Source organism: Passer domesticus, chromosome 1 (assembly GCF_036417665.1).
Source record: "Passer domesticus isolate bPasDom1 chromosome 1, bPasDom1.hap1, whole genome shotgun sequence".
NCBI classification, from domain to species: Eukaryota; Metazoa; Chordata; class Aves; order Passeriformes; family Passeridae; genus Passer; species Passer domesticus.
This window is the reverse complement of record NC_087474.1, coordinates 41,297,230-41,324,992: the sequence shown is the minus strand read 5'-3', so window position 1 is coordinate 41,324,992 and position 27,763 is coordinate 41,297,230. Positions and strand designations below refer to the sequence as shown.

At 39.2% G+C, this 27,763-nt stretch overlaps 1 protein-coding gene across 1 annotated transcript; it reads left to right on the top strand.

Moving 5' to 3' along the window:
- Positions 1 to 168: 168 nt before the first annotated feature.
- ABHD5 (abhydrolase domain containing 5, lysophosphatidic acid acyltransferase) lies at positions 169 to 25,394 on the top strand. Its single transcript, XM_064415731.1, has 7 exons — positions 169 to 326; positions 13,942 to 14,027; positions 14,288 to 14,660; positions 18,034 to 18,188; positions 22,284 to 22,395; positions 22,937 to 23,123; positions 25,142 to 25,394. Exons 1-7 carry the CDS (start codon positions 196 to 198, stop codon positions 25,229 to 25,231), a joined length of 1,134 nt encoding a protein of 377 aa, XP_064271801.1. The 5' UTR covers positions 169 to 195; the 3' UTR covers positions 25,232 to 25,394.
- The last annotated feature ends 2,369 nt before the right edge of the window (positions 25,395 to 27,763 follow it).

Here is a 27,763-nt window from a genome sequence, read left to right as displayed (position 1 = left end):
CAGCCAGCCCGGGACCCGCTCCCGTTTGAGGGGCACCCATGCACCCACCCACCCACACACCCCCTCCGGGTCCGCCCGCGGCGCTGCGGGCGCTGCCGGGCCGCGCACGGCGGCGCTCGGGGCTGTGGGCGGCCCCGCGGGGATGACGCAGCCGGGCGGGCAGGAGGGAGGGAGTAAGAGAGGGAGGAGCCCGTGATGGCCGGTGCCGCCGCCGTCGCGCTGTCCCTCGCTGCGCTGCCGGCCACCGCCACCGCCGTTCCTCCGCCGCTGTCAGCTGCCGACCACCGCGCCGCCGCCATGGCCGAGGAGGAGGCTCCTAGCGAAGGGTGAGTGGAGCGGCCGCGGGGTGACTCCCGTCCTCTCCGCGGCTGTGCTGGACGGCGGCAGGAAGCCTTTCGGGGCGCCCGGGCCGTGCCGTGCCGTGCCGTGCCGTGCCGCCGCGGGTGCTGCTCGCCCGCCTCCTCCCGCCGCCGGCCCCTGTGCCGGGGCCTGCGCGGGCTCCCGCCTCGCCGGGCTCCGCGCTCCGCTCCGCTCCGGCCCTGCCGCGCTCCGGCACCGCCGCTCGGGCGCTCCCGGGAGTGTGGGCACACTGCCTGCCATGTTTTGCTGCCGCACAGCCCGCCTTCCTGCCATGGCCTCCCGCCTTCTGGCACGGGCGGGCTCCCGGCAGGGTTTGCCCCGGCTCCCTGCGAGCCCGTGTCCCCGCTGCTTCCCCTTCTGCCCTGGCGCTCGGCCGTGGCTGGCCAGCTGCTGTCACTGCACACCTGCCTGCAGGCGTATCCTGCGCCTGTTCTGCCGCTTTGCTTTGGCGTATGTGCGCGCTCCGGCTGTCATCCACCCTTCCCTCTGCGCCCCAGAGGTCACCCGGCTGTGTACAGTGCTGGCCCCGTGTGCTCTGCGGCTTTATCTGTGCGTACAGATACCCCATCTTCTCCTTCCGTACGTTCGCTTTGATGTAGAGCGGACAGTACACTTGTCAGCCTCTCTCTGTCATCATTCTATGCTGTATATAAGTAGGAGATGAGAGCACATCGATAATTTACAAGCATACGCTGTTGCTCTAACTTTTCCAGTACTTTGTGCTATCCCTGCTAACATTTTCTTTCCTTTCACTGTCCCAAGGCATTCACTGAAATAACTCCTATGGCATAAGTTGTCCTGACCCTGTTCTTAACATGTATCTCTAACTTGTTTGTAACCACTTACACCCTTGATAAATGACTTTATTATAGCTAATAATCATTCTTCTGCTTGAAATTACATAGTTCCTCACTATATCTTTTGTGTGTGTGCATTCAATTGGTTGTATGCAACTTACTAATCAATGGTCTGTTCTTCAGTTCATATGTTCTTTACTCAAGTTTGCCTTCTCAGTGTATGCTTTATTTCTTGTTACACTTAAGCTTCCATTGCAGACTCATTTTTATACCCTTCCATTGCCCTCAAATATGTTGTCTGCCCCTACAGAACAATGCAATCATCCTATCTCTGAGTTTGTTTACCAAACGTACTTAAGATATCTGCTGGTCACTTATATCACAGTTTGTTCCATCTTATTTTTTATGGCTCTAATCCAGACAGTGCTCTATCAGAACATATCTAGCTCTGCTTTAGTCATACATGTGCTTTATTCCTTCTGTCAGATGTGTAAATATGCTTTATATGCATTGTTTACATTAATTTTCCCTCTTTCTCTATGCTTTAACTGTTAGGTGGTATATTTCATTACTGATTGCCTAGTCCTCAAAAACTGATTTCTTGCCTTTTCTTTTACATCTCCCTTCTTGGAGAACTAATTCTTGTGTTATTTTGAGAAATCAGACTTAAAATTCTTCAGCTATTTGCATGAAAATCATGCTATGCATTCATGACTTCTTAATTAAGTATATTGCCATTTGCATGTTGTCATGGTATGTGTCTGTTTTGTTGTCTTCCAAAACTACCTGCATCCTCAGTCTTGTTCTTTTTTCAGTCCTTTTTCCAGCTTGGGATTTTGGTATTTCATTTTGCCTATTTTCCTGCTCTGCCAGCTCAATCTGACCAGATCTGGACTATCCATCTTTTTCCAAATTCCCTGTTATGCCTTTATCACCATATGTACACAGCATTCTCATTTCAAAGGCAAACTCCAAAATCTTCCCTTTCAAAGCACTATACAGTTTTGTCTGCTCTGTAACTCTGCACTCTCCTCCTTTCCTCAGACTTAAAATAGCTTTATCTTCACCTCCACACAACCTCTGCAACGTTACCCACCTGAAACTACAAGTGAAACTCCTCTAGATTCTTTGTTCTTTCTGACCCCTTCACAGTCTTAAATACAAGTAGTTTGTAAAGCTTCTTGTTGCTGGTTTACAGGTTTTCTAAGTACAAGTCTTAAAATAGCTCTGCCTCGGCCTGTTTTGTTTGTGTGTCCATTCAGCGCATTAGCCTGAACTGCATTAGCTGTCTGGTTTGATCACACAGAGTGCTGAGTGCTGCTGAGGCCGTGCCAAGCGCCCTCAACTCCAGTTGCCTTTCAGGATTGCAGGATCGTAACACTCTTTGATCTGGACATAGGGTTAGGCTGAATTTTCAAGAGGATTACTGCGAGTTTCTTGTGTGGTTTACACAGCTGAGTGGCTTTTAAGGGGTGTTAGTTTTCAGAACTTCTGAATTATGAGATGTTGATGTGGTGTTTTTCAGAGTAAACTTCCCAACTCACTAAAGACTTCTAAGAACAAAATGTCATCATCCTTTTCCATTAATTCAAAAAGTGCTTTTGTGTTGAAATGTTAGTGCTTTTATTGGTCAGTTTCTAGCAATAATTAAAATAAGCATTTGTTCATATTTTGAAGTCAAGCAACGCTCAGTACCCAGGAGAAGTTTATAAACAAGAGAAATATGTTAAATGATTTTTCATTTAGAACACACGGTAGTGGTAGGAAGTTACAATATACCATCAAACCCCTAGATTTAATTACTAGTGACAGGTGTACACAAAGAATAAATGCAAAGTTTATCTGCTTTGAAAACAATAGTATGACTCAACTTGTTATGCAACACACTTGTTTTGTTGCAATTTGGTAACTGTGCAAAGCATAGTGAAAACACAATAATAGTGGTTCAGTTACTTTCTGGAGGATCTCAGCTGAAAAATACTCATGAAAACTATTCATGGCTCTGTCCTAACTTTGAATTAGAAGATTAACTAAGCAAATGCTTTAGTAGTCACAGTGACAGTGATTGTTTGGTTAACATGTCACCTGCTAGTGATTTCCAAACCTGTTTACAGCCTTGGATCTCCTCTGTGTAGGTTTTAGATGGAGACTTCTGCCTGTGAGGCAGACAGCCTCGTGTGAGCCTTTTGCCAGTGTTGAATTCACTTATTAACTCTGGATGCAGCAAAACTACTTGTGGCTTGTAATATAACTAGGAAGAACAGCTACTAAATGTGTGTATACATACAGAAAAAGATCCCCAAACTGCAGTACGGGGGGGTTTTTCCCCCTCTGAGATATGTGGAATCATTTTCTTTAAAACAAAACTTAAGACATCTGCGGTTACAAGCCCACATCAAATTGCTTGTAAATGGCCTTTAGTCTCACAAAATAGTGGCTTGGAGTAAAGAACTCTAACACCAGTGTTCACAATCATTTTTGTGTTATCCTTCAAGCTTGTTTGTATTACAGAACTCAGTTTTGAAGGGAGCTATTTCATTAATATAAGAGGAATAGTTTGTTAGGATTGATAGAGCCCGTGTGTTCTCCTGGTAGGATGATTCACAGTGTTACAGCATGAGTAGACGCTCTCAACTCAGAATTTTTGCCTGAATTTTTTGCTGGTTACATGATGTAGGTTTTAAAGCAAACTGAGTGGGTAGGCTGCTGAAAGCAGGGTCCTCTTACTTTTCTTCTTTCCTGTAGTGCAGGTGACCAAATGCAGGTTTGGTAGCTACAACTTGGATTTTTAAAAACTGAGTGAGATGTAAGTGCTGTGTGGAAAGCAGATGTGGAAAACAGTTAAAGGTCATTTCCTTCCTCTTTTTTGATTTTGTCTTTTTGGCTGGCAGGGTTGTGTCAGTCACTTCAGTACTTAAAGCCTGTTACATGCATGAGTTCATCAGAAGGTATTTGTATGAGCAGGTTTTCAGGCATTTATGGGATTATTTCTAATGGTTTCTGGTGCTTGTATGAATTTGGGGGAGGGAAGGTCTGTGTTCATCAAGATCTCTCATTTCTCCTAATGCAGACTAAAGGAAGAGAGGAAAAGATGGCAAAATGTAGCAGGGGCTATCTTCTCCTTCTGGTAGCAGAAGAAAGATGCTCATAACCCAATTTTCCAAGTATCAAACAAAGACACTTCCTCAGAAGCTGCCAAAGTAGAATTAGGAGAGGTCTTAGCCCCAGTGGAAATAACAGTGAAGCTGTAAATCCAGACGGGCAACTAGCTGTGGGGCTGCTATAGTGCTGGTGGCTATGGGTCATTGGAGAACATCAGAACATCATTTCTAGCCAGTATTGCATGTATTTGGGTATATGAAAAATTGTTTTAGACCTGCTGGGGCTGATAGACCCAGTCAGAGACCTACCTCTTTGAAAGGGACAATATCTGTATGCTAGGGGTTTTCTGACTGTTCTGAACTTCTGTGGGAGACCCTGAACAACTCTCCCAGCTGACAAACTATTAAAATGTCTCTTCTTTTATATAGTGGTTTATTAAGATTTCTTACTGAGGAAATTTTGATGCTTGTGTTTCATAACTTCTGAGTATTTGCTTGCAATTCTGACATTCTTTTGGGATAGTTTTTTGTACATGGTTTGTATTGATAGCCAGGGAGAAGAGGGCATGAGAGGAAAGGTGAGTGTCTGCATTTATATTGGCTCAGAAAGATCCAGATGAGAAGCTGAGCAGCAGGAGAGAGGTCAGTGGAGAAGAGAGATTTGTGAGTCAGTAAAGCTGTGTAAGGGAATGAGGTCGATCTGGAATAAGGTTAAGAGGGTAGAAGGAGGATTTTAAGTGGCAGCAAGAACACATGGTGACATGGTGAGGAATGGCAGAGAAGGAAGGTGCTCCGAGTGTGTTGTACTAGAAAATTCAAGATGATAGGAGAGTGTGGAAAGGTGGGGAAGAGCATAAAAAAAGTATTCTCTAAAAGAAGATGTAAGAGCACCTGTTGCCATTGAGAAAGTCTGTTCATATATTGAAGTGAGGGAGAGAAGGGTGTGGCAAAGAGAAAAATACAGAAATGGGGTGCGTTAGAGCTCTAACAGACCATTGTAGAATATTTTCTTGGTTGCATTTAGTAATTTGGTGTCATAGTGACACCAAAAGCTTCTTAATTACATCTTTACCTTTCCATAAGGGGACTTTTGATGTGATGACTTTTTAGATCCGTTTAACTTCTTAACGCTATTTTCACTTCCTTGACATCTAAAGCATTTGTGGTGTAAGCGTGTAGTAGTCTATTATCAAAAGGGTTGTGCACCTCTTAGCTTTTCCAGAAAATGGAAATGGGGATAGTGAGTCCAAAATGTTGAGTACCAGTTCTTAAATTTTGATATAGGTAACTCTTTGTCACCTTAGGTGACTATGATAAAGGAACACATCACAGAAGCTGCTCTAATGAGTTGCAGCGAAATGACCCTCAGAGTGTATTCATACTTGTGTACAAGTGGGGTTTGTGTATAACATGTTTGGAGCTGAGGGAAGTGATCATATGCTTTAGGTAGTCTTATATCTGTGTTTTTATATGGGCCCATATGGAAAAATGAAATTATTCACCTCTTAATGTTGTGATCTAAATTGTACACACATATACAATGGAATTTTACTAAAAGAGAAGCAGGGTAGCATGTGGATGGGCAATGGTGCCAGGTTAGTGAGAGGTGCCTGTTGCATGTGTGCTTTGCTCTTGTCCAGTTTGATGGAATTTGGGAACAGGCTGAAATGTGGGCTGCTGGCATGGTAGGTATGAGAAGGCTGACAAGGATTAAGCAAGGTTGAAGTCATGCAATATCTGAAGGGCAGCAGGAGTATATCAGTTGATGTACGAATAAAATAAGAGCAGTACAAAGTTGAATAACATCTGAGAGGCACCAAGAGGAAATTTTCATTTCCTTAATTTTGGTTATGGTTTTTTTCCCCCACAAATTCTTACTGCAATGTGCAATGCGTTGTTTGTAAAAACATGTGAAATGTGTGGCATTGCCAAGTTCTATCTGATGTGAGTTTACTGTGGAGGGGGCAGAGGTAGGACCTCTGTGGTACCTAACCCATGGTCTCTATTAGAATGTTGAGGAGTTTTAGTACAGCTGTGTGGCTTCCCCCTTGCTTCTCCTCTGCATCTTTATCTCTGTATTCTGTGTTATTCCATACTTGGTATGTAGTTCCTATTATGTTTTTTCTTTGGATTTTTTTAAGCTTTTAAATAAGAATGTGAAACTGAGTTGGGTGCTATCACAGCTTCTTTGTAAGCAGTATGAGCATTGCAGGTGGCAGGCTTGGGTGACACTCCATGGGTGAACTTCATTCTTGTGGTACATACTAAAAAAGCACTAGCCCTGAAATTGGCACCTTTGGGTATAGCTAGAAAGAGAGTGGAAAAAATTATAAAAGCATAGAAAAAAGGATATGTATGGTTTAAAAAAAGAAAAAAAGGCAGTCCTGGGAGACTCGAGAAAGGGGAAGGAGGCTGTAATGATGCAAATTATACTTCAAAGTGTACCTGTGTCTGAGGTCCAACATGGGAGGGAGCAGAATTGTAGGTCCTCTCCACTTCTTTAATGCTCAGGTTGCTCAAATGATTCAAAATAGTCATTTAAAGTAAACTTTAATGTCTCTAAAATAGCCAGAAAATCTCATTGGTTATGGATTCATGTTCGTTAGGTACATTTTCAAGTTAATTTTGATAAGTAATAGTTAATTTTGATAAGAGCTGTAATAAATCTTGCTTCTGGATTTTTATATTAAGTCTGATGTTGAATGTTCTGAACACAGAGTTCAAGATGCAGTAAGTACATGAGGAATGCATTGTTTTTACCTCTGCCCTAATGTAGAGAAATATTCTGCAATAACCTATCATGGGTTTTGTGTTGGAATGGGGCTGATGTATGTTACACTTCCTAGAAATATTATGCAGAGGTTTTCAAAACATTCTGTTTTAACATTACTGAAGTATCCAAGAGTTTCACAACATCTAATTGCATGGAACATCTTGGCTCAAAACTCATCTAAACAGAACTTTATGGGCAGGGTTATAATGTCATCTGGGAAAAAAATCGTTACCCTTTTTTAACCTGTTGACAATGATTTCATCCATTTTTTGTCTCCTTGTGAAAATGGTAAACAGACATTTCTTCAAGCAAGGAGTTTTTTTGTTCCCATACTATATTCCTGAGACTTGCTTCTGGGTTTTGTCTCTTTAGTATGCACTTCAAGGTCTTTCCCTGAGGACTTTTAGTCTGTTCATGCAATGAATGTGAAACATGGAATGTTTTTCTTCTCCTGATTTTTGTCTGCAACTGCCAGAGTGTTTTGTCCCAGGAACATCTCATTCAAATTGTTGTGGTTGCTACATCTGACTTCTATTGTACTTGCAGAAGCTTTGTCCCTGGCTATACAACAGTTACTGTGTATGCCTGAATGATTCTGACTGTATTCACTGCTCTCAGAAGACATAAGCATGAAAGAACATGCTGCACTTTAGGGACAGGAATGAAGGACTTCAAGGACTCCTAAAATTGTTCATGCTCTTAAGGTTCTCATGAAATCATATCCTGAGCCTTGTTGCAGAAACATCCCTGCCTAGTTAAATGTGGACTTGATGTCATGATTATATGTTACTGTCTGTCAGTGGCAGCTCTGACCTAAAAGCTTCATGTCCTGCACCTTGACTCACAGTCTTTCCACCTTGATAGTTCATAGGTCTGCTGGTTAACTTTCTGGCCTTTCTGTAGCTGTGTTAAACCATAATTACTTGGTTTAAAATCTAGTGCCTTTTAAACCTGAATCTCATGTATCAGGCACAAAGAACAGCCACCAAGATGGACCTTGGATATAATGATTACTAAAATATTTTTCTTTACATATTAGGGGTTCTTGCAATGGTGATGTTGCTGGTAACTCTTAACAAAGAAGAATCAATTCTTGCCATAATCAGTCATGTAAACAGCACCCAATATTCTCATATTGCAGGCTATTAATTTAATGAAATGGGAAAGGAAAAGGTTATTATAATGCAATTCTGTCATGGATAGAAATGAGCCAGATGTAAACACCTGCTACTTTTCTCTAACATTTTGACACAGAAAGTTCTATTTGATTGTGTCATCCTTGACTGTTTCTTTTGCTTTTTATTGTTTCGGGTTATTACCCGTAAACTTGAAATTTAGCAACCAAATATAGAATTTGCTCTGAAAACTTAGTGGTGTTGATGATGGAAGATCCTATGTACTCTTAAGCTTTGTTTAGACTACTGCTGATGCTAAGGAAAATGCAGAAAGGAGATAATAAAAGGGTATCTGTAGTTCCTTCATTTAAGCATCCATCTTGTGTTAGCTGTAAAGTGTTTATAGAGCATTGCAATAAAACAGTTTTATTTTTAAAATTGGCACTTTGCCATAAATTTGATATGCTGACCTCTTTATCAGTTATGAATACCTGATGCTTCTTTTCACTTCTTTTTTGCCCATTCTTAGTATTTCTATAACAACTGAAAGGGCTGAATGAGTTGTGAGATTTAACATGATGTTTTTATGGGATGAGGTTTATGTAAGACCTTAGAAGTGTGAACCTTATGTTGCTTATATTTAGATTTCAACATATTGGCAATTTTGAATTCCTTTGCTAGCACAGTACTGCAAAAGTACTTTATGCATAAACAAGAAGGTAGAATCTGAGCTGCCTTTCCAATAATTTACCTTTGTTTTTTTCCTGTTACAGTGTAAGAGTCTCTTAAATTGGAGCTAGCTCAAATTGCTGTGTGCTTATATAGCTGCATTGTCAGCTGAAAGACCCTGAAAATCCCAATGCCATTCCTCTTGGTGCTGGGCAGAAACAGTACCAAATTCTCTGCATTAATTTGTTTTTCTGTCCTTACTTACTTCTAAATGGTTGAAATTAGTTCTGAGAATCAGGAGAGGTGGGGTTTAGGGTTTTTCAGAGATCAACTTCATTCTAAGAAGATTTAAGGGTAAAGGCTAAAGCTTGAAGTAGTTTACCAGTGAGTTCACTCAGTGTATCAGCCTTTTTGAGCTTGCTCCCTAACTAAAATCTTGGTAGTTTGCAATATTATCTGCAAAAGTTCAATTAAAAATATTAAATGCATTTGTTTCCTGAGAGGAAGACAAACAGATGCAGCTCTGTTACTTCTGCATTCAGTTACTTTCCCATAATCCTTCCTTTGCAAGTTACTGTGTGTTTGTTGTATAACCTGAGCACTGGCTTCCTTACTGATGTAATTTTAAAGTCCAAATAATTCTTTGTGACAGGAGAATCTGTTCTCCACACTCCTGTCACTGCTGCATGGTTTTTGGTCTGTACTGGGAGTTTTGATTACCATACTAACTTCAAAATTCTTCGTGAAAAGCTGATTTTATATTCAACACCTTAGAAAGGTTTTTGCATGTCCTGTCTTGGTGGGTCAGAAATTTTTGACAGGTGATCATGTAGCAAATAGTATTGTATTTGTTTACTCTGGTTTGGAGGAATTCTGTTACCTTTTTGCAACCTGTTTGCAAGCCCCACGGTTTTTGGTTTGCTGTTCTGCCGCACAGACTTTCCGTGGGTCATGACAGCTAAGTCTGCAATGCTGGTGTGTCGGGGGAGATGCCCCCTTTGAATGATTTCAAGCTTGCTACATCTTGTAAGCCATGCATTCGTATTACTCTAATGTAGGTAAATTGTAAGCTTGAAATGGGAGACAATGACCTCCATTTCTGTACATTTGTATTGCCTGGACAGAGTTATAAGCAACTGCTGCTGAATATTTTTATGTGTTAGAGCTTCCATTTTTTAAATCCACACTACAAGCCAGAAATCAAATAAACTGCTCAGCTGTTCCAGTACATACCTCATTTTTAGAATATATGTTTTCAATTCTTCAGCAGGTCTTAAGTTTTCACAAACTTTTTGTGATCATGTCAAATTTGTGACTGGCTGCTGATCCATTAATTGTGTTGCATGGAGTGAATTCTCACCAAGCTGAGCTGGGTTAATGGAGCTGACAGAAAGCTCCAATATTGGTGGTACAACCAATTTGCCACGTTCTTCATTTGGTTTGATCTGAGTAAGGGAGGTGAATGTGTGGGTCAGGCTCACTGTACCTCTGCCTCTATTTGATTCTCAGTTCTTTTGAAAGTTACTCTCAGGCAATTCAAGCAGTGCTTGACAGTAAGATCTTGATTCAAATTAACGTTCAAGCAGCCAAGGACAAGCAGTATTGCCCTGAGCTACACTTAACACAATATTTATTCACTCATTAAGTGTCAAAATATAGTAATAATTATTTATTTTTATCCTTTCTTATGCTTGCAAGCATGGTCTCAGAACACTTGCTTCAACCAGCCAGTGTATTAGATCCTGCCTGGTGGCTTGGCCCCTGCCTGTGGTGGTTGCAGCTCCACTTAGTCAGATGTTTGTGCATGTGTCCCTTCTGTTTGCATTATTTATTACGGTATTTAATCATCAACATAGGCTACTGATGGTCCCCACTAATCTCCTAGGCTGACACTAATCACCTTGACTTTCACTAAGGTCATTCAGTGTATGTCTCCAGGGCTTTCCCTTACCTTCTGGTTTCCTTCCCTAGATGGATTAGAAGACAGGTGGAAGTGTGTGTAGAGGTCGGAGAGAGTGATTTCTTTGAATGCCTGGCAGGCCAGCAGCCTCCCCACCTGCTAGCCTCTGATTTTTCCAGCCTCTCTTACTCCAGACATTTTCAGATGGATGTGAAGAATGTAACTAACCCCAATTTGAAGATGCAAGGAATCACCCTATGCAATGCTTTGCCCTACTGCTGGTTATTGATTATTTTAGCGTAGATGTGCACAATGGTTTATGTTACTACATGGCCACAAACACACAGGTTAAATTCCACTGGTTATATGCCTTGGTAATTTGATATGTAACACCTATAAGTACATTTGGTAAAAAATTACAAAAGTTTGGGCTGTCAGTTGCTAGATTTATTTCCCACTTTCTGAAATAGCAAGCATCTCAGGCCAGTGGACCTCCTAACTCTTCAAAATACAAGATTCTGCTCTTGACTTTACAAACAAACAGGTGGGAACAGAGTGTAAGGGAAGTGGTGGGTGATGAGAGCAGTGTGGGGTCTGCCTCTTCTGGCAGTGGGTAGCTCACTTACAAAGTGGAGCTACTGCTGGAATCTTTTGTTTTCTTCCATAACTCATCTCCATTGCTGGTGTGCACACTGTTTTGAAAGGTCCATTGCTTCACTTTTGATATTATGTAGCACTTACAACTTTATATCACAGAAATAAAAATGATAGACCATGTAAGCAATGGAGGTTCCTGTATGCATTTAGAAGACACATTTAGCACAGATGTACAAAAGAAATTATATAACTACAGCCTTCCAAAGTAATCAGAAAAAATATTCAAATATAATTAAATGAATGTTTGCTCTCCATGTGTGGAAAGCATTTAGCAATGTAGTAAATCTTTTCTGGAAGGAGGCAAACAAATGATTAAGTCTTGACTATAGGTAACGATATATTTTCTTCCTAAAATAGTATTTCTAGAAAATGCTCACTTTTTTTTTGCCTGAAAGCCTTTACCACTTACTCTTTTAGTTTAGCAAGTGCAACAGGACAGAATTGCAAACATAGTTTTAATATTAAAAGCTTCAGCTTGCTAAGCGTATTTGTCAAACTATACGTGTATGCAATGCCTTTTCTGAATTAAAATCTAAGTATTTGTAAACAGTTCTTGTAAGGAACAAAAGAAGGAGTGGGCAACTTTACCATTCTGATACGTTTTCCTAAATAATTTTCCCAAGTATCCAGGTGCCTCCCTAAGACTAGGAAATACAATTCTGGGATTATGATCTGTAGACGTCACTTCTATTTCATTGTGGCCATATCCCTGCACTATTTTCTTGTTGACATGTTGCAGCTTTACATTTCTGTGAATAAATAAACAAGATCACTGATGTAGTGGTTTTTCTGAGAAGAAACAGTGCATCGAGTTTCAGCTTAGGGGAAATAGTGACTGGTTTTGTTTCTGACCCAAGAGTTAAGAATGAAAATGCCTAGTTGAGCATGTAACTAGCAGAAAGCTTGACTCAGAGGAGTGGTGACCTAGCTGTTGTTTAATAATTTACCAGAGTAATTCATAGCTCTGGACACAATTAGTGTTGTTGTTAAACTCGGATTTCACGGTTACTTGCGGGTGAAATTACTTCTGGCTTGTCCCAGCTTTAACTTCTGAAAGATCTTACTTTTAAATAAATTCATAGTTTAATGTGGAAGCAGAATACTTGGATGCCCGTTTTCCTATAAGGTGCTAAGTTCCTTAATTTCTTAGATTGCATGAGCACGTGGAAGGAAGGACAACAAGGCATGGAAGGATGTACAAACATCTGTTCCCAGCCCCACAATTAAAATGATGAAAACAATTCCCATGGTCCCTCCTTAGAACAATTCCAGTGATCTGGTGGGTCAGGAAGGTTATTTACAGAACAGCCAGATATCAGTGTAGAGGAGTAAATAATACTGTATAGCAGTGGGCCTGAGTGATTGGATGATTAATCCTTTCTGTTCAGATATGGTTTGGGGCTTTTTTTCTTAATGTCCCCTCACAGGTTTCTATGAATCTGAAAAATGTTGTTTGCAGTTGCATTGTGCATTCCCAGAAAACCTTCCATGTCATATAATAAACTTAAGGAGCTATGCAGCTGTAATAGGTTAGCCCCTTAGAATATGTGGAGAAGATGCTTTGGGTGAAGATCTTCTGGGGCCCAATCTTCAGTTTATTACTCATGTGTTGTACACACTGAAAAACTGGACGTTAGTAACCTAATAGTCTTTCAGCATTAGTTGTTGTATAACTAATACTCTCAGTCCTGAAAATTCTGTAACTAACTGGAAAGCAGTTCAGTGTAGAAAAAGAGTGCTAGAGCAAGTTGTTTTGGTGACTGACATCCTCTTCCCTGCGAGGAGTGGTCCTGCAGTGGCAGCTTTGCACTGGTAGTCTAAGCCAATTCAAAAGCAGGTGAGAGATGGAAAAATAATATTCTGTCTTAAAAACAGGGGGTAGATTAGCACCCAGGAAGAACTGTACCAAATTGCTGTATGCTTTGCAGCACTGGGCTGGGCAATGCTGCCAGCTGAGTCATTCCCCCTGCTCTCATGGTCAAGCTGGCAGTACCAAGATAGTAACTCACAGCGAGAAACAGCTTCTGTTGTGGGAATTGCTGGTTTGTTTTCCTCTGGGACTTTGTTTATAAGTTCATAATTAAGGTCCTAGGTTTTTGCTTGGTAGGATAAACCTGCTTATTTTTCACTTTTTAAATTTAGAATAATAATCAGTTCAGGTTAGGCTGGTGAAGGCAGAGCTTATTGCTTTTTTGGAAATAATAGGTTCATGCAAGGTTATGCATGTGCAGGCAGACTTCCAAAGTAACTTGAGAGGAGGCTGGAAACTCCAGTGATTGTTACATATCCTGCCAAGCTTGTTGGGTTCATGTCTCCAGATCAGTATGCTGTGATAGGAGGACACGGTGGAAAAACTGCTCACCCTTTGAAGAATGCCCCTGTTTGTGATGCTACTGTATAAAAAATGGAAAATTAATTCCCTCCCACTGCAAAAATAGTATTCTTCATACCAGGTGCTTAATGTGGGCTGTCTTATGAAGAGCAGCAAAAGAAATGTCTTCAAGGAATCAGTGCCAAAAATTACCTTACATGCTGCTCAAGATATTTTTATTCTGTGTTGCTGTTGTAGGTTCGGGTGGTTATTCAGCTGGCTTCCTGCCTGGTGTCCCACATCACTGCTACACCTTAAAGAGGCTGAGGACAAAATGCTAAAATGTAAGTCTTTGGTTTTTAATAAGTTTCATAGATATAACTAGTTTTTTTATAAATTAACATTAAATATAATGAGAAAAGTTTTTCAGTATGTCTTTTACACTGTGATGAAATAAACAGGTTTAAAAATACATTTTCATTTTTTACTTATGTAGATATTTGATTAGAAGCTATCTCCTGTGAAAGGAGCTCCTATTTGAAATGTGGTTTCATATTTTGTCAGGTGTGTGTAGCAACACAGTTTTTTCCCCTTTTTTCTCCAGGTATTGCAAGCATATACAATAAAAGATATGTGTATATATCTAATGGAAATAAAATATGGACACTGACGTTCTCTCCAGACCTTTCAAATAAAACTCCACTTGTTCTCCTCCATGGGTTTGGAGGAGGTGTTGGACTGTGGGCTCTCAACTTTGAAGATCTGTGTGAGAACAGGACCGTTCATGCTTTCGACCTCTTGGGATTTGGGCGTAGCAGTAGACCACACTTTGACACTGATGCTCGGGAAGCGGAAAATCAGTTTGTGGAATCCATAGAAGAGTGGAGAAAGGAGGTGGGGCTAGAAAAAATGATTCTGCTTGGACACAACCTAGGCGGATTCCTGGCTGCTGCTTACTCCTTAAAATATCCATCAAGGTATGTGAAAATAAAGGGATTCCTTTTCTGTATTTGACTGTATTTGATTTTAATGTAGATTTTCTTTCATCAGGCTCTTTCTAGATAATCTTTATGTAGATGACTGTGATTATTTAAAGAAATGATACAGAATTCTAAGACCAAAGTATTAATTATGTGGTTTATTTCCATGTGAAGGAAATAGGTAGATATAGTAAACATGATTTTCTGTGTAATTTTCTGTACCTCTTTGCCACGTTATAAGGTGAAATAGTGGTGAATATATTTATGGGTGAATGTTTTGTTTTAAAGATGGTTTTGTGAAGGGCAAATAGGCCTGTTTCTGCCAAACTTCCCACTCTTATGGATAGCATTGAAACTTCTGAATATAATTCCCCTAGATAGTTTATGCATATATCCTAGCAGTCAGCCTGGTGCCAGCAGAGTGATGTAAAAATTATTTTAGTGACTCTTTGACATAAATTGTCTGTATACCGCTTCATATTTCTTTGTAAGACAACCCATATGCAGCAGTTCTCTAATTTTATTTCATCAGCATTTTCTGCACCATATTTTGTCCAACAGTTAATAATTTTTTCCCCTTAAAGTAGTAATTTCTTTTATAAATTGGGTTATAAGTTACATATCCCCTGCTGAGCTAGGCTCTTACCAACTGAGGCAATTCCGTATCAGAAAATGGCAATGCTTTTGTTGGGATGCACTTAGTGGTCTCCTGTGAAAAACTGAATGTAAGCTGAACTCTCCACATCATATAGCAAATTCTATATTTTACTAAACATATCTTATTCTTTTCTATTTGTGTCAAGTTTCACTGTTTCTTTGTTTCTCAGTTGGATATATTTGAAGTAATTTCATGCATCGTTTTTCCATAAAACACTTTGTCCATTTAGAAAGAAAAAGACAACACTTAGCACAAGTGGCTGGAAATGATGTGTGAAAGTAGATGTGTTTCCAAATCCAGAATTGCAATAAAGATATAAACCTATTAGCCTTTTAGTTATAAACCAACTTCTAGCTAACTGTAGTTAGCTTTTTGTAGGAATAACTTATCATTTCCTTACTTCTTTTTCCAAAGTATCTATAAATGGCACTGTCCTGTCCCTGTGGGATGGGAATATTGGTTTTGCCCGCTGCTGATTTACGTCAAAAGTGATGCTTTATTTTTATGCATCACTGTGCTTAAGTTGGGATTAATTAATTTGGAGATGTTTCAGTTTGTGCTCTTACATTACTAATGTTTTTCTGAAATTAAACTAAGACCACCAAAATAACAAATTGACTGTTAGGGTCCTAAAAGAGCATTGAATCAAGTGATAAATATAGCACAGCTTTCAGTCAGGTTATCTAACAATGCATTAGAGGCTTAAGGGATTCTGGATACATATTGTTAGGAAAGTAGATCTGTTTCTCCAAGCATAGATGATCCGTTAATTTGCTACACTGTACCAGAGTCCATGGAAAATCCGAGGCTACTAATCCAAAAAGATTCCCATTCAGCATATCGCCAACTTGAAGTGGGCCATGATTTTCAAATAGTGCAATTTCTGGACATTTACTTTGGAAGTGATTCTCATGGTCAACTTCCCATTATCCTGGGTTATGTTTTAGGCTTGTTTACTAAAAGGAGAAATGCCAAACAGGAAGGAAAGTATTAAGAAAGGAAATATGAAACAAAGGTTACTTTATTTTTATTGATTTGTTTGCCATATTATACTTAATGCTATAGTTTGTGCAGAGTGTCTGGCTGTCCTGAATGGCTCCTCATGGCTTTCTCTGCTGTGCCTCTGATCTCTCCTGCTTGCTTTATACAGGTAGATTGTACCCTGTCCTGTCTTACTGTTGCTGTTTGCTGCAGGGTGCGAGTATGCTCATAGCTGAGCCAACAAGAAATGTATTTGTCATGTTAATCCTTTCCAACCCTTCATTCCAAGCACAGGTTTTTGGTTTCCCAACTGATCATAACCCAGAAATAACTTTTGGGATCATTTCTGGCATCATTTTAGGCACGATGAACTATTCTGTGTTATTATAGAATCTGGTGGCTTTAACAGGGAAGGAATTAATGAAGGAAGAAGTAAAGATAAAGATGAAAAATACAAAAACCATAGATGGATTTAGGTTAGATAAGACTTTTAGGATCAAGTCCAACTGTTCACCCAGCCCTTCCAAGTGCACCACTAAAGCATGTCCTTAAGCACTGCATTCACACATCTAAATACCTCCAAAGATGGGTACTCAATCACTTCCCTGGGCATAGCATCATAAAATGGTATAGATGGGAAGGGACCTAAAGGATTATCTGGTTCCAACCCCCCTGCCATGGGCAGGGACACATCTCACTAGACCAGATAGAACAAGACAGCCTGTTCCAATGCTTGACAGCCCTTTCAATGAAGAAATTTTTTCTCATATCAGTCTAAACCTCCTTGAGGCTGGTTCCTCGTGTCCTATTGCTTGCTACTTGGGACAAGAGACCAACCCCCACGTTGTTACAACCTCCTGGCAGGTAGTTGTCGAGAATGATAATGAGGAATCTGAAATGGAAAATCGTCTCAAAATGGAAAACTGTAGTTAAGAGTCACTTTTTTCCAGAAATCAACACTATCTAGGACATGTAAGAGTAGGTGTTATTATGGAATTAAATGGAAAAGGGACAATTAAAGGGAAAGGGACAATTCTAATATACCAGGATGAATTAGAATTTTGCTTGAGGGGAACCCACAGCACAAAGTGATCAATAGTTGCATGTGCTGGAGACTCCTACAGAGCTCTCTGTACTGATATTCCTTTGAGTAATAATTTTACAAATCGCCTCTCTAATGTTTTCTTTCATGACCTAAAATCAATAAATTTGGAAGACGACTGATAGTTTTATTCTGCCTTTTTCAGTTCAAATTTTACTTTGATGATTTTTCAGTTAAATTGTGTCTCTTCTTTGAACAGAGATCTTAGACTTGTAGAAATTTCACTTTAATGAAACAGATGCAATTATCCTCTTTTCTGTCAAATTCAACTGCTCCTGCAAATAATATTGACTGAGCATTTAGATTAGGCTATTTTTAAAGGCAGAAACAAGACTATCCTTTCTCTCAAATGCTGGTGACGGTGGGTATCTGTAATATACTGAGTTTCTCTTTGTGACACATGCTTCCATGTTTCTGGTTCATACCAGTGATTAGGTGCAATTCACTCTCTAATTAGTAATTGAAATCAAAATTGTTGATGAATCAGAAACTAGGTAATAAGCCTCTGTGATAGAAGTGACTAAAGTAGGCTGTATGTATGTATCTGTAAAACAGCTAGCACGTTTTCATCATGCTTAGTTAAAGAACAGCTACTGTACTTTAAACCGCTGAACCTTTTTTGCCAACAGGGTCAAGCATCTTATCTTAGTGGAACCATGGGGTTTTCCAGAGAGGCCTGACAATGCTGAACACGAAAGACCAATTCCAATCTGGATCAAAGCACTAGGAGCTATATTGAGTCCATTTAATCCATTAGCTGGGCTAAGAATAGCAGGACCCTTTGGTGAGTTTTAGCTACTCTTAAATACCATTTCTATTTTGGTTAAACATAAACATGGAGCAGACAACGCATTATGATAAGCTTTTTTGCCAGTCTGTATCAGCCACAAAGGAAAGAGTTGGAGGAGAAAGTGGGAGAGGTTGAAGAAAGTTTGAACTCTTTAGGAAAGAAGACAAACTCTTGCTATTAGAAGTACTAGTATGATAGTCTACAGCAAGCTACACTATATGATCTGTACAGGCTTCAGTGATAGTGAGTTGGATTATGCAGGTGTCTGGTGGAGAACCCTGACAAAGAGGTGTGAATGTGAAAGGTTTTTTTTTCTGGTTGCCTCTGGCCACAGTCCATTTAGATTCCCTTCTAATTCAGTTTGATGAGCAAATGGGATTTCCAAATTCCCTTAACATTAGAAGGCAGTCTGTCATAAATGCAAGAATCTTTGGCCTGAGTTTAGAGAAGTTGAAACTGGGTTCTTTCCATTAGCCATTTTCTTACTACTCTAGGAAATCTTGTGGGCCTCATGGGTATCCTGCATTATGGTGGCAGTTGTTATTTCCATTTCTTCAACAGCACTGATGGAATGGTAGATAAACTCTCTGTACCCTAATACTAGGGCTGGGTAGGGCTGACCAAAAGTACTGTGGTTTTAGTTCATTGGGGGAATGGGGAGAAGAGTGTAATAAAACCTAAAAGTCATTATAGCTATTCATTCTGGAGGAGAAAGAGGTTATCTGTCTGTTACTCTCTGTGATACTGAATTGTCTTCTGAAGAGGCTTGGAAAAATATGTCCTTCAGATCCCTCACAAATATAATTAACTAACCTCTTTCATTTTTTGGTATTCAGTCTGACGATAAACTTGTGAGATTTCTAGACATTGTTTACATTTAAACCACATCTGTTTCCTAAATCTATTTCTATAGAATATATATTTCAATATGCTGCATATGCTGATTTGTTTGTTTCTTTTCAATAGTGTGACAAATTTAGTTTTTCAGACAAGCAACATGTTATGTACAAACAGATTTTTTTTTTTAAGTAAAATGCTAATTTGGTTAACAAAACAACCTGGAAAATATTGAGTGATATGAACTGATTTAATATGTTCTATCCAACAACAAGAGCATGCATAAATCAATCCACGTGGGAAAATTCAAAGCTGAAATTGTCTTCCTTAGCAATAAGTGAAGTCAAACCATGCAGACTCTGTCCTGGCAAGTGCCCCCACACCTAGCCTTGCTTATAGGTTGCCAGGGAAGGCAGTGCCTTTAAAAAAATTTTCATCTGTTTCTCACTGCACTGGTAAAAAGGTTTCCTTCACCAACTTAAGTTCTTGACAGGTGAAACTTGGTTCTTAGAGAAGGGTAGGTCTAAACACTGTGCTGCAAGTAGACATCAGACCTAACCTGATGAAGGCACTGACTGATCCCTGGGTTCATTCTGCCTGCAGATGTGTTTAAGCTGATGGGCAGACCTAGTTGATTGAACTTCACTCTAAAGCCAATTGCTCTTATTCAAAGGTATAAGTTCAAATGTGAGCCAAGTTCATTGCGATATCACAATAGTATCACATGGATATTTAATCAGTCCCACAGACGAATACTTAAAACTGAGAGATGGAATCCAGAGATATTTTTTCTTTGAGTAGTTGATTTGCATGTGTTCCTTCACTTAACCAGAACCCAGGAGTTTCACAGTTTGATAGGGGTTTGATGCTTAGGTTGGATTTCTGAATTCCGTTCCTAGAGCCGGATGCCTGAAAATTCTTCACAACAACAGAAATGTCAGTGTGACCACACCTTTTTTGTGGAAATCTGTGTCTTCAGTGTTAGAATTTCTTACAGTATTTTTATAGACACTGTGGAAAACATCAGCCAGACAATTCAGAATTTCTTCAATAAATATTACAACAATGATTTACAGTCTAATTTCATTCCAGAATTTTTTCCAAGTTGCCTTGAGTCCTTGTTTCATTCTCCCCTGTAAATTCACAGGAGAAAAATGTTGGACCCACAGACAAAGCACTTCTTACCAAAACAGAAAGTGAATTCTTAAATTTGGTAACATTTCATGCTGTGCCCTCTATGCTGATAGCAGGGCAAGGCACAGTACTTTTTTCCAAGTACTCTTATTCCATGCCAGCTGTGTTCACTTGTGTTCAAAAAACCCAAACACACAGAAAAAGAAGTCCAGCAATTGTACGGTATGTAGGGAAAATAGAGCAAAGCCAATTGCCAGATTTTTACAAATTCTTTGTTGCTTTGGGAGTTAAATCACTTTCATAATGGAATTATTTTCTCTTGCACTGTATTCGTTTTCTAAATCCGTTTCAAGCATGCGTAAGGGCGTGTTGCAATAATCTCCAGGTTACGAAAACATAGATCACTGTGACAAGGTCTACATAAATAATACCAGGCCTTTGCCCAGGACTGGGTGGGAAGAAGTGACATCATCATAATTGCACAGATTAACAACAGTATGAAGTTCCTGTCATCTGGGAAAGGGGAAACATAACTATGAATAGTCACAGTCAGCTCTCTGTCCACATGGAGACCAGTGCTGAGTATTGTTCCTCACAGATCACTGCTGGGATCGGCTGTTACGCCCCTTTGGCAGCAGCACAAACTGTGGGATGGAGTGCGCCCTCAGCAAGTCTGCTGATGGCAGCAAGCTCTCTGGGCAGCAAGCTGTAGGGGAGAGATGCCAGCCAGAGGTATATGGACAGGCTTGAGAGGTGGGCTCATGCCAGCCTCGTGAAGTTCAACAAGGCTGTGTGCAAGGTTCTGAACCCAGGTCAGCGCAGTCCTGACCACATCTGAACAGAGAGTAGATGGAGAGCAGCCCTGAGGAGAAAGACCTGGGGTGTTGGTTGATGAGAAGCCCAAAATGATCCAGCAATGTGTTCTTGCAGCCCAGGAAGCCAGCTACATCCGGGGCTGCATCAAAAGCAGCGTGGCAGTAGATTGAGGGAGGTGATTCTCCCCCTCTGCTCTCAGGAGACCCCAGGTGGAATACTGCATCCAACCCTGGGGCCCCAGTATAAGAATGTTGGAGACATTCCCCTTGGAGATAGTTAAGAGGAGGGACATGAAGATGATCAGAGGGCTGGAGCACCTCTCCTGTGAAGACAAGCTGAAAGAGTTGGAATTCAGAAGAGAAGGCTTTGGGGCCACCTTGTAGGAGCCTTCCAGTACCTACAGGGGGCCTGCAAGAGAGCTGGAGAGCAGCTTTTTACAAGGGTCTGTAGTGATGGGACAGCGGTAATGGCTTCAAATGGAAAAGTTTAGATCAGATATTAGGGATGAGTAATACTCTTAAACTAAGATTAGCCTTGTGGCGAGGTTCTTGTCCCAAAGATCCATCTGGTCAATGTAAAAGAGGCTTCTTAGAGAAATTATTCAGAAAAGACGCTTAAGTTTAGAAGGCCTGAACTGGCCCCTGAAAAGACCCACTTCTCTATCGGCTTGTTAGGAGAGCATAAGGACATGGTTTTCAACATTAAGTCTCTTCATTTATACCAGTGGTTGTGCCTTATGTTAAGATTTCTACACCTGTTTTTCATCATAAACTTCTGTTCTTTCAATCACACACTAGTTAGATGAACTAGAACTAGCTTCAGAAGCAGACTGTTCTGTAAGAGGAGAAGACAGAATTAAGCAAGAAAACACCCCAGCCTTTTCAACAGTGCCTTCTGGTCCTGAAAAGTGTAGTGCATTTAACGTAGCCAGTGCTTCCAGAGCAAGGAGAACGTGTTGATATCGTGTGAGACAAAACTGGTGACAAAAAGACAGTGCTTAGGCCTTCTGCTGGTCCCCATTGTAGGCTTCTTCTATCGCTGTAGTGACCCTACTCAAACATTCCCCATATGTATTCGGTGGGGGGAGCAGCATAAAATTCTTTACAGTATTTATATTTCATTCCTGTTAAGTGTAATTCCATTGTGTTTCACTAAGACATGCAAGTGGTAAAACCAAATACAGCTTTAGAAGACATGAGTTTCAAGGGGATGTGTTCTCAGGGCTCTAATGAAAAGCATTAGGCAATTTGATAAAGTAGTTTATACACATTCCCTCTCTAATAATGTTTCCTGTTTTAACAGGATTAAGCCTTGTTCAACGTTTAAGACCAGATTTCAAGCGAAAATATTCATCAATGTTTGATGATAACACTGTGGCTGAATATATCTATCACTGCAATGTGCAGTCACCCAGGTGAGTATGAATTTCCCAGTGTATGTTTTGAAGTCTGTTGTTCATTTACTGAGTGCCTGCTACTCCCTCCAATGGCCATGGCAGCAGTGTGCATGCTATTTTTTTTTCAAAATGTAGCATCTATTACATTGAAGAAAAAGGTACCGTTGCACTTTTCCTGAATTCCGGATATTGATAAATATCTGGAAAGTAAAAAGTATCCTAATTCTATATTTATTCTCAATTTATGTTAACTCTGTGAGATTTGAGCATTTCACTTAATTAAATAATTGTTGGAGAATTTTAATGTGTAAAGAATTTCTTTAAAAACTTTAAAAATAAGGCATTTCATTCTTTGAAGTGCTACCACTCAGTCTTGCAAAAACTTGGGCTCTTCCTGTTGAAAATTATATGTAAACCTTGGAAACTTACTTTTCTTAATTATAAAAAATCCCATCCTCATGTGGAATTTGGTAGCCTGTGCTACCAAAAGGCATGGATACTCCGTTTTAGATGAAAAGCAGGTCCAATGGCAATTGAAATTATTTTTACCCTTTTGAAGTGGTGAAACAGCTTTCAAGAACATGACAATTCCTTATGGATGGGCAAAAAGGCCAATGCTGCAACGGATTTCACAAATGGATCGAGACATTCCTATCACGGTGGTCTATGGAGCACGCTCGTGTATAGATGGCAATTCTGGCAGCACTATCCAGTCTCTGAGACCAAATTCCTATGTGAAGACAATAGTAAGTTTGACTTCTAAAGCAGTTGTTTATTTTTAGTGTGGATTTGTTTAAGTCGTATCTATGTGGCCAGGTTGATGGGGCCCTGAGCAACCTGGTCTGTGTGGAGGTGTCCTGGCCCATGGCAGGGGGGTTGGAACTAGATGAGCCTAAAGGTTCTTTCCAACCCAAACTACTCTATGACTCTCTTTTTTCATACCAGCTGTGGAAATGGTGTCACTTTTGATTTAGAGCCTGGGGTAATAAGTTCTGTGTTCTGTAACAGAGAGAGAGAAAACAAATGTTACATCAGAGAAAACCTAGACAAAAGTGTTGAGTCCCCAGGCTAAGAACAAAGCTTGATGTAGCACTAGAAGCCAAACTCAATCTGTGAGCAAGGTGATTCTTTATTTTGTTCTACAATATACTAATAGAAGTAGGTGTTGTGGTCACTGAGTTTCAAACCACACCACTCATACTATTTCCATGTATATATATACGATAGTAGGGAGGCTCTTATAAACTCTCTTCATCTGTCTACATAATGCATTTGTTCCTCTGATAAGAGAGTAGTTTTTACCTGGTGCTTAGGTTCTTGTGAGCATCTTTTTTTTTTAAGTCATTAAAAAATAGTTAGTGTTGTCTTACTACCTAAGACATTTTTGTTTAGAGGTATGATGCTGTCATTTAAAATGTGCGTACTTACAACTTGATGTGAATGTGCACACTGCATTTTTTGTCGTTGATTTCTATAAAAACAAACTAATTTAAAAGTATTCTTCACACATTTTCACATCAGTCAGCTGTGATAATTGAATATGCGTACATGTTAAAATGCTGTGAGGTGATAAAATGTCTGAACACACCAGCTGTGATGTTACTGATGTCTGGAACTATCTGGACAGTGTACAGTATGTAATGTTGAGCATATACTATATCAATATATATATGATCATATACTATAACAAGTCACCCAAATAAAATTTTATAACTTGATACAGCTGAATTTAGAGCTGGAATTCAGAGAAAAAACATAGTTATCCAACTGTTTTAAGTGTGTTAAAGAGCACAGATACATTTCATAAATATTGATGTCCAGACTGAAATTGTCACTTAATTGCTTAAGAGACAGGGAGTTGTAACAGAAAGTCACTGTTAAAAATTATACAATATATTGCTGGGATAAGCTTATATCATTCAGGGAGATTTTTTTCCCACTCTTGTCAGGGACTTTTAGAAGGGACTGTGAAAAATGGTATTGTATTCCAGGTTAAAATTTTGCCAAGCCACATACAGATTCTAAAAGGTCAGTTGGAGTGGTAAGATTGCAGTGGTTAGATGCTCAAAAACCCATAGGAGGGCGAGGGCTCTAATGAGTCAGAGATGTGTACTGGCAGTGCCATGCTTGGTAAAATGCACAGAGATTCTGTGGTTTTGTTGCATGCATTTATTCCCAAGTAATTTTTACTTTTGAGTTTCTCGGAGTTCTTAACACAATAATAACAATAACTTGCAGGGGATTTGGTTAGAGACTTAAAAGATGGTGTTTTAGGGAGGGTAGGGGAAAATAGGGTTTTCTTAAAGATTAGTCTTGGACTGACTGTAAAATAGAAAACAGGTCAAATACCTTTACTGTACGCTGTGGTGGCAGTTTACCTCATAGCATTTTTACAGAAAATAACAAATTCTAGAAATAGGCTATTTGAGTGGAGAGCAAAGGGAATCAAGATACATCAGAAATTTGATACGCAAGGCAGATATATCTACTAAATTTGATGTGCAGTGACTTGTTCACGCTTCAGTGGTAGGGCTTTCTTTTTGAGCTGTTGAATAAGCAGTAGTTTTACTTTCTTTTCCTTTGTAGGAAAGTTTCTTTACAAGGATAGAATACTTTGGTATTCCTTATGTTTCGAGTGTTTTTTAGGTTGTATGATGCCAACTCTTAGGTAATGTGTAAAAGCCAGGTTCTTCATCTGTCCAAGTATTTGTTTGTTTATTACATTTTTGTGATACTGACGTGCTTCTTCACCTTCATCCTCCAGGCTATCCTTGGTGCAGGTCATTACGTGTACGCTGATCAACCCGAAGACTTCAATGAGAAAGTGAAAGACATCTGTGACTCTGTGGACTGAATGTCCTCTCTTCTTTAGCAAGTCATACATAGATAGCATTTAATGGCAATACTCTCTAGGAAATCACTAAAGAATGCAGAGCTAAAGGAACAGGCTCTGTTTGCACACTGTTTCTTCTAAGAAGCCATTTGCACACTTAAACCACTGAGTGCCTATTTTTGGGGGGAATGAAGAGGTTTGAAGCTAACTTTGTACAGCTTTTTTTTTTTTAATTGTCCTGTCAAATACAAAATTACATGTAACTTTTGAAACTGGAATTTTCTTCAAAATTTAATTGAACTTTGCACATGTTGAACTCTCTAAAAATACTGAATTCTCCAACATGAGGAACTGTATCAATAGAGATACAATGTACAAAATGCAGTTTGGTTTCTTTATGAACATTCGTATTTTTTAGCTGATGTTTCATAGCAAGAATATGAAACTGCATATGTATTTTATTTTTGGAACCCAGAACTCCATATACAATATTTTAAGAAGGTTTGTTGTTTTAATTGGAGTGGTAACAGCTTATGAAAATGATTTTGGGAAAGGGATGGGGCCAAAATAATAAGCAATGTCTGTCACTGAAATATGTTTGTTAGTTTATAAGAAATTGAGGCTCAATATTGGGAAATCCATCTTCTGTTGGATTTTATTTCCATTTATCTCAAGGCATCCTTTTCCATCTGTGCAACTTTTACGGAAGACTCAGTTTGTAAGAGTCGATGATGTCACCAGCACTCATGCTTCCATAAATATTTTGATGTGCAGATTTCTGTGATTTAAAATACAGAAGATGGCTTGTTAGTTACACCACCTATTTTTAACACTTTACTGCAAGATTTGTTACTAGTCTAAATCTAACAGTTGTGGGTAAGCTGATAAGGTTTTGATTAGGGCTAGGAGATATCCACCTGGATAGTGAGCCTATTTCCCATTTTCTTTCAGTAGAAAGCCTAGTCCATATTTTAGTGAATTCAAGCTGAAGGAGAGGCAGAGGCAGAATATTGATGTTTTCTAATTGGGAACTACAACAGCTTAATGTATTTTATTTAACATTCAGCCTCCTTATAGGAAGGATTATTATTGGAATGAACAATACCACTGTAATGAATTACAATTACATGTTTTGGAGAGTCTTTATATATTTTAATTGAGTATTTCCGTATCAGAGATAGTCAGTCTCTGCTACTTTTTGAATTATAGTTCCATGTTAGTATTTCACATGCCTAGTAAATTATATTAAGAAAAATACTTTGTCACTTTAAAGCCAAATAATATGGTGGTTTGTTTTTTAACAAGTTTACATAAAACTATTGATCTGTTTTTGAATATTAAATTGACTACTGAAGAGTTCTTGATACTTTTATACAAAGAGAATTTGACTTCATGATAGCACCATCTTAAAGCTTGAATTATGTGCATTTTTTCCTCAAATTAAGGAATAGTTGCACATATTTATGATGTGGAAAGGCAAAGATACCTAAAATATTCAGGAGATAATGTGGTTATGTTCCCCAGCAGAACATAGTCTGTCTTACTGAAGGAGATATTTATCTATACGGTGCTATGTAAACATCAAACAGTTTTTGTGACTGCCTTGACTGGTAGCACTTCATATCTAGGAAGATAAATATTTTAATTAAAAATTGAATTAAATTACTTTTTCAGTTAGCAGATGCCAGAACTGTAAAACAAAATTTTGGGTTATTTGCTAAAATCTTGAAAATGCTAAAATCAGAATTATCAATTATCAATTCCATTTTTTAATATAAGCTATAAATTATCGGTCATGCCACCATTTAGGTGGATGCCTTCAGCATGTTGGTTATTTTTCACCCTTTTCCGTGTCTTATTTTGTATTTACCAACTTAAACAGCTGTTTTAGTCGTGCATAAAAACCTAATGCAAAAATAAATTTTGAGTCTCCTCCAAATAATAAAAGGTGAAACAAATTATTGGAATTTTCAAATAGCACTTACTGATGGGAACTGTAGATTCCACATCAAAAGTTGGAAGTAGGGATAAAAATTGCACACTGGATGTGAATTGTTTTAACTATACCTTGCTTTTTCAGCTTATTGTACTAATAAGACTTATTGCTTATGTTTTGCACAATAAAAAAATCTTTAATGTTATATTTTATTAATGTTAAGACATTATATTGCTTTTTTTTAAATTATGTGCAATTAAGCCCTGGAAATCAAGTTATTAGTAAGTTGAGGTAAATGATCCAAAATACTTTAAAAATACATTAATGCTTATTTTCAAATGTCTCAATGTTCTTAGGTTTCCTTGTGTTTAACTGAAGCTGGCGAGTGTTTGTCAACAAGCAGCTGCAAGCTGAGAATGTTGTTTGTATGTATAAGGAAAAGGATTCTGTGTTATCCTCCAGGAAGTATTAGATGCTACTGTGAAGGTCAAGATGGAATTCTGAATGTCCTGCTGTGTGCAACATAATCTGATCAAATTACTTTAATAAATGTCATAGGAGGTGCTGAACAGAAAACGAATGGCTGAAAAGACTTGGGAGCTAGACCTTTTGTGAGC

Coding starts and splice junctions, on each gene's coding strand:
- ABHD5 (XM_064415731.1), top strand. CDS start 196: ATGGCCGGTGCCGCCGCCGTCGCGCTGTCCCTCGCTGCGCTGCCGGCC. Junction 327..13,941: donor GAGGAGGCTCCTAGCGAAGG/GTGAGTGGAGCG, acceptor TTGCTGTTGTAG/GTTCGGGTGGTTATTCAGCT. Junction 18,189..22,283: donor AAGAATAGCAGGACCCTTTG/GTGAGTTTTAGC, acceptor CTGTTTTAACAG/GATTAAGCCTTGTTCAACGT.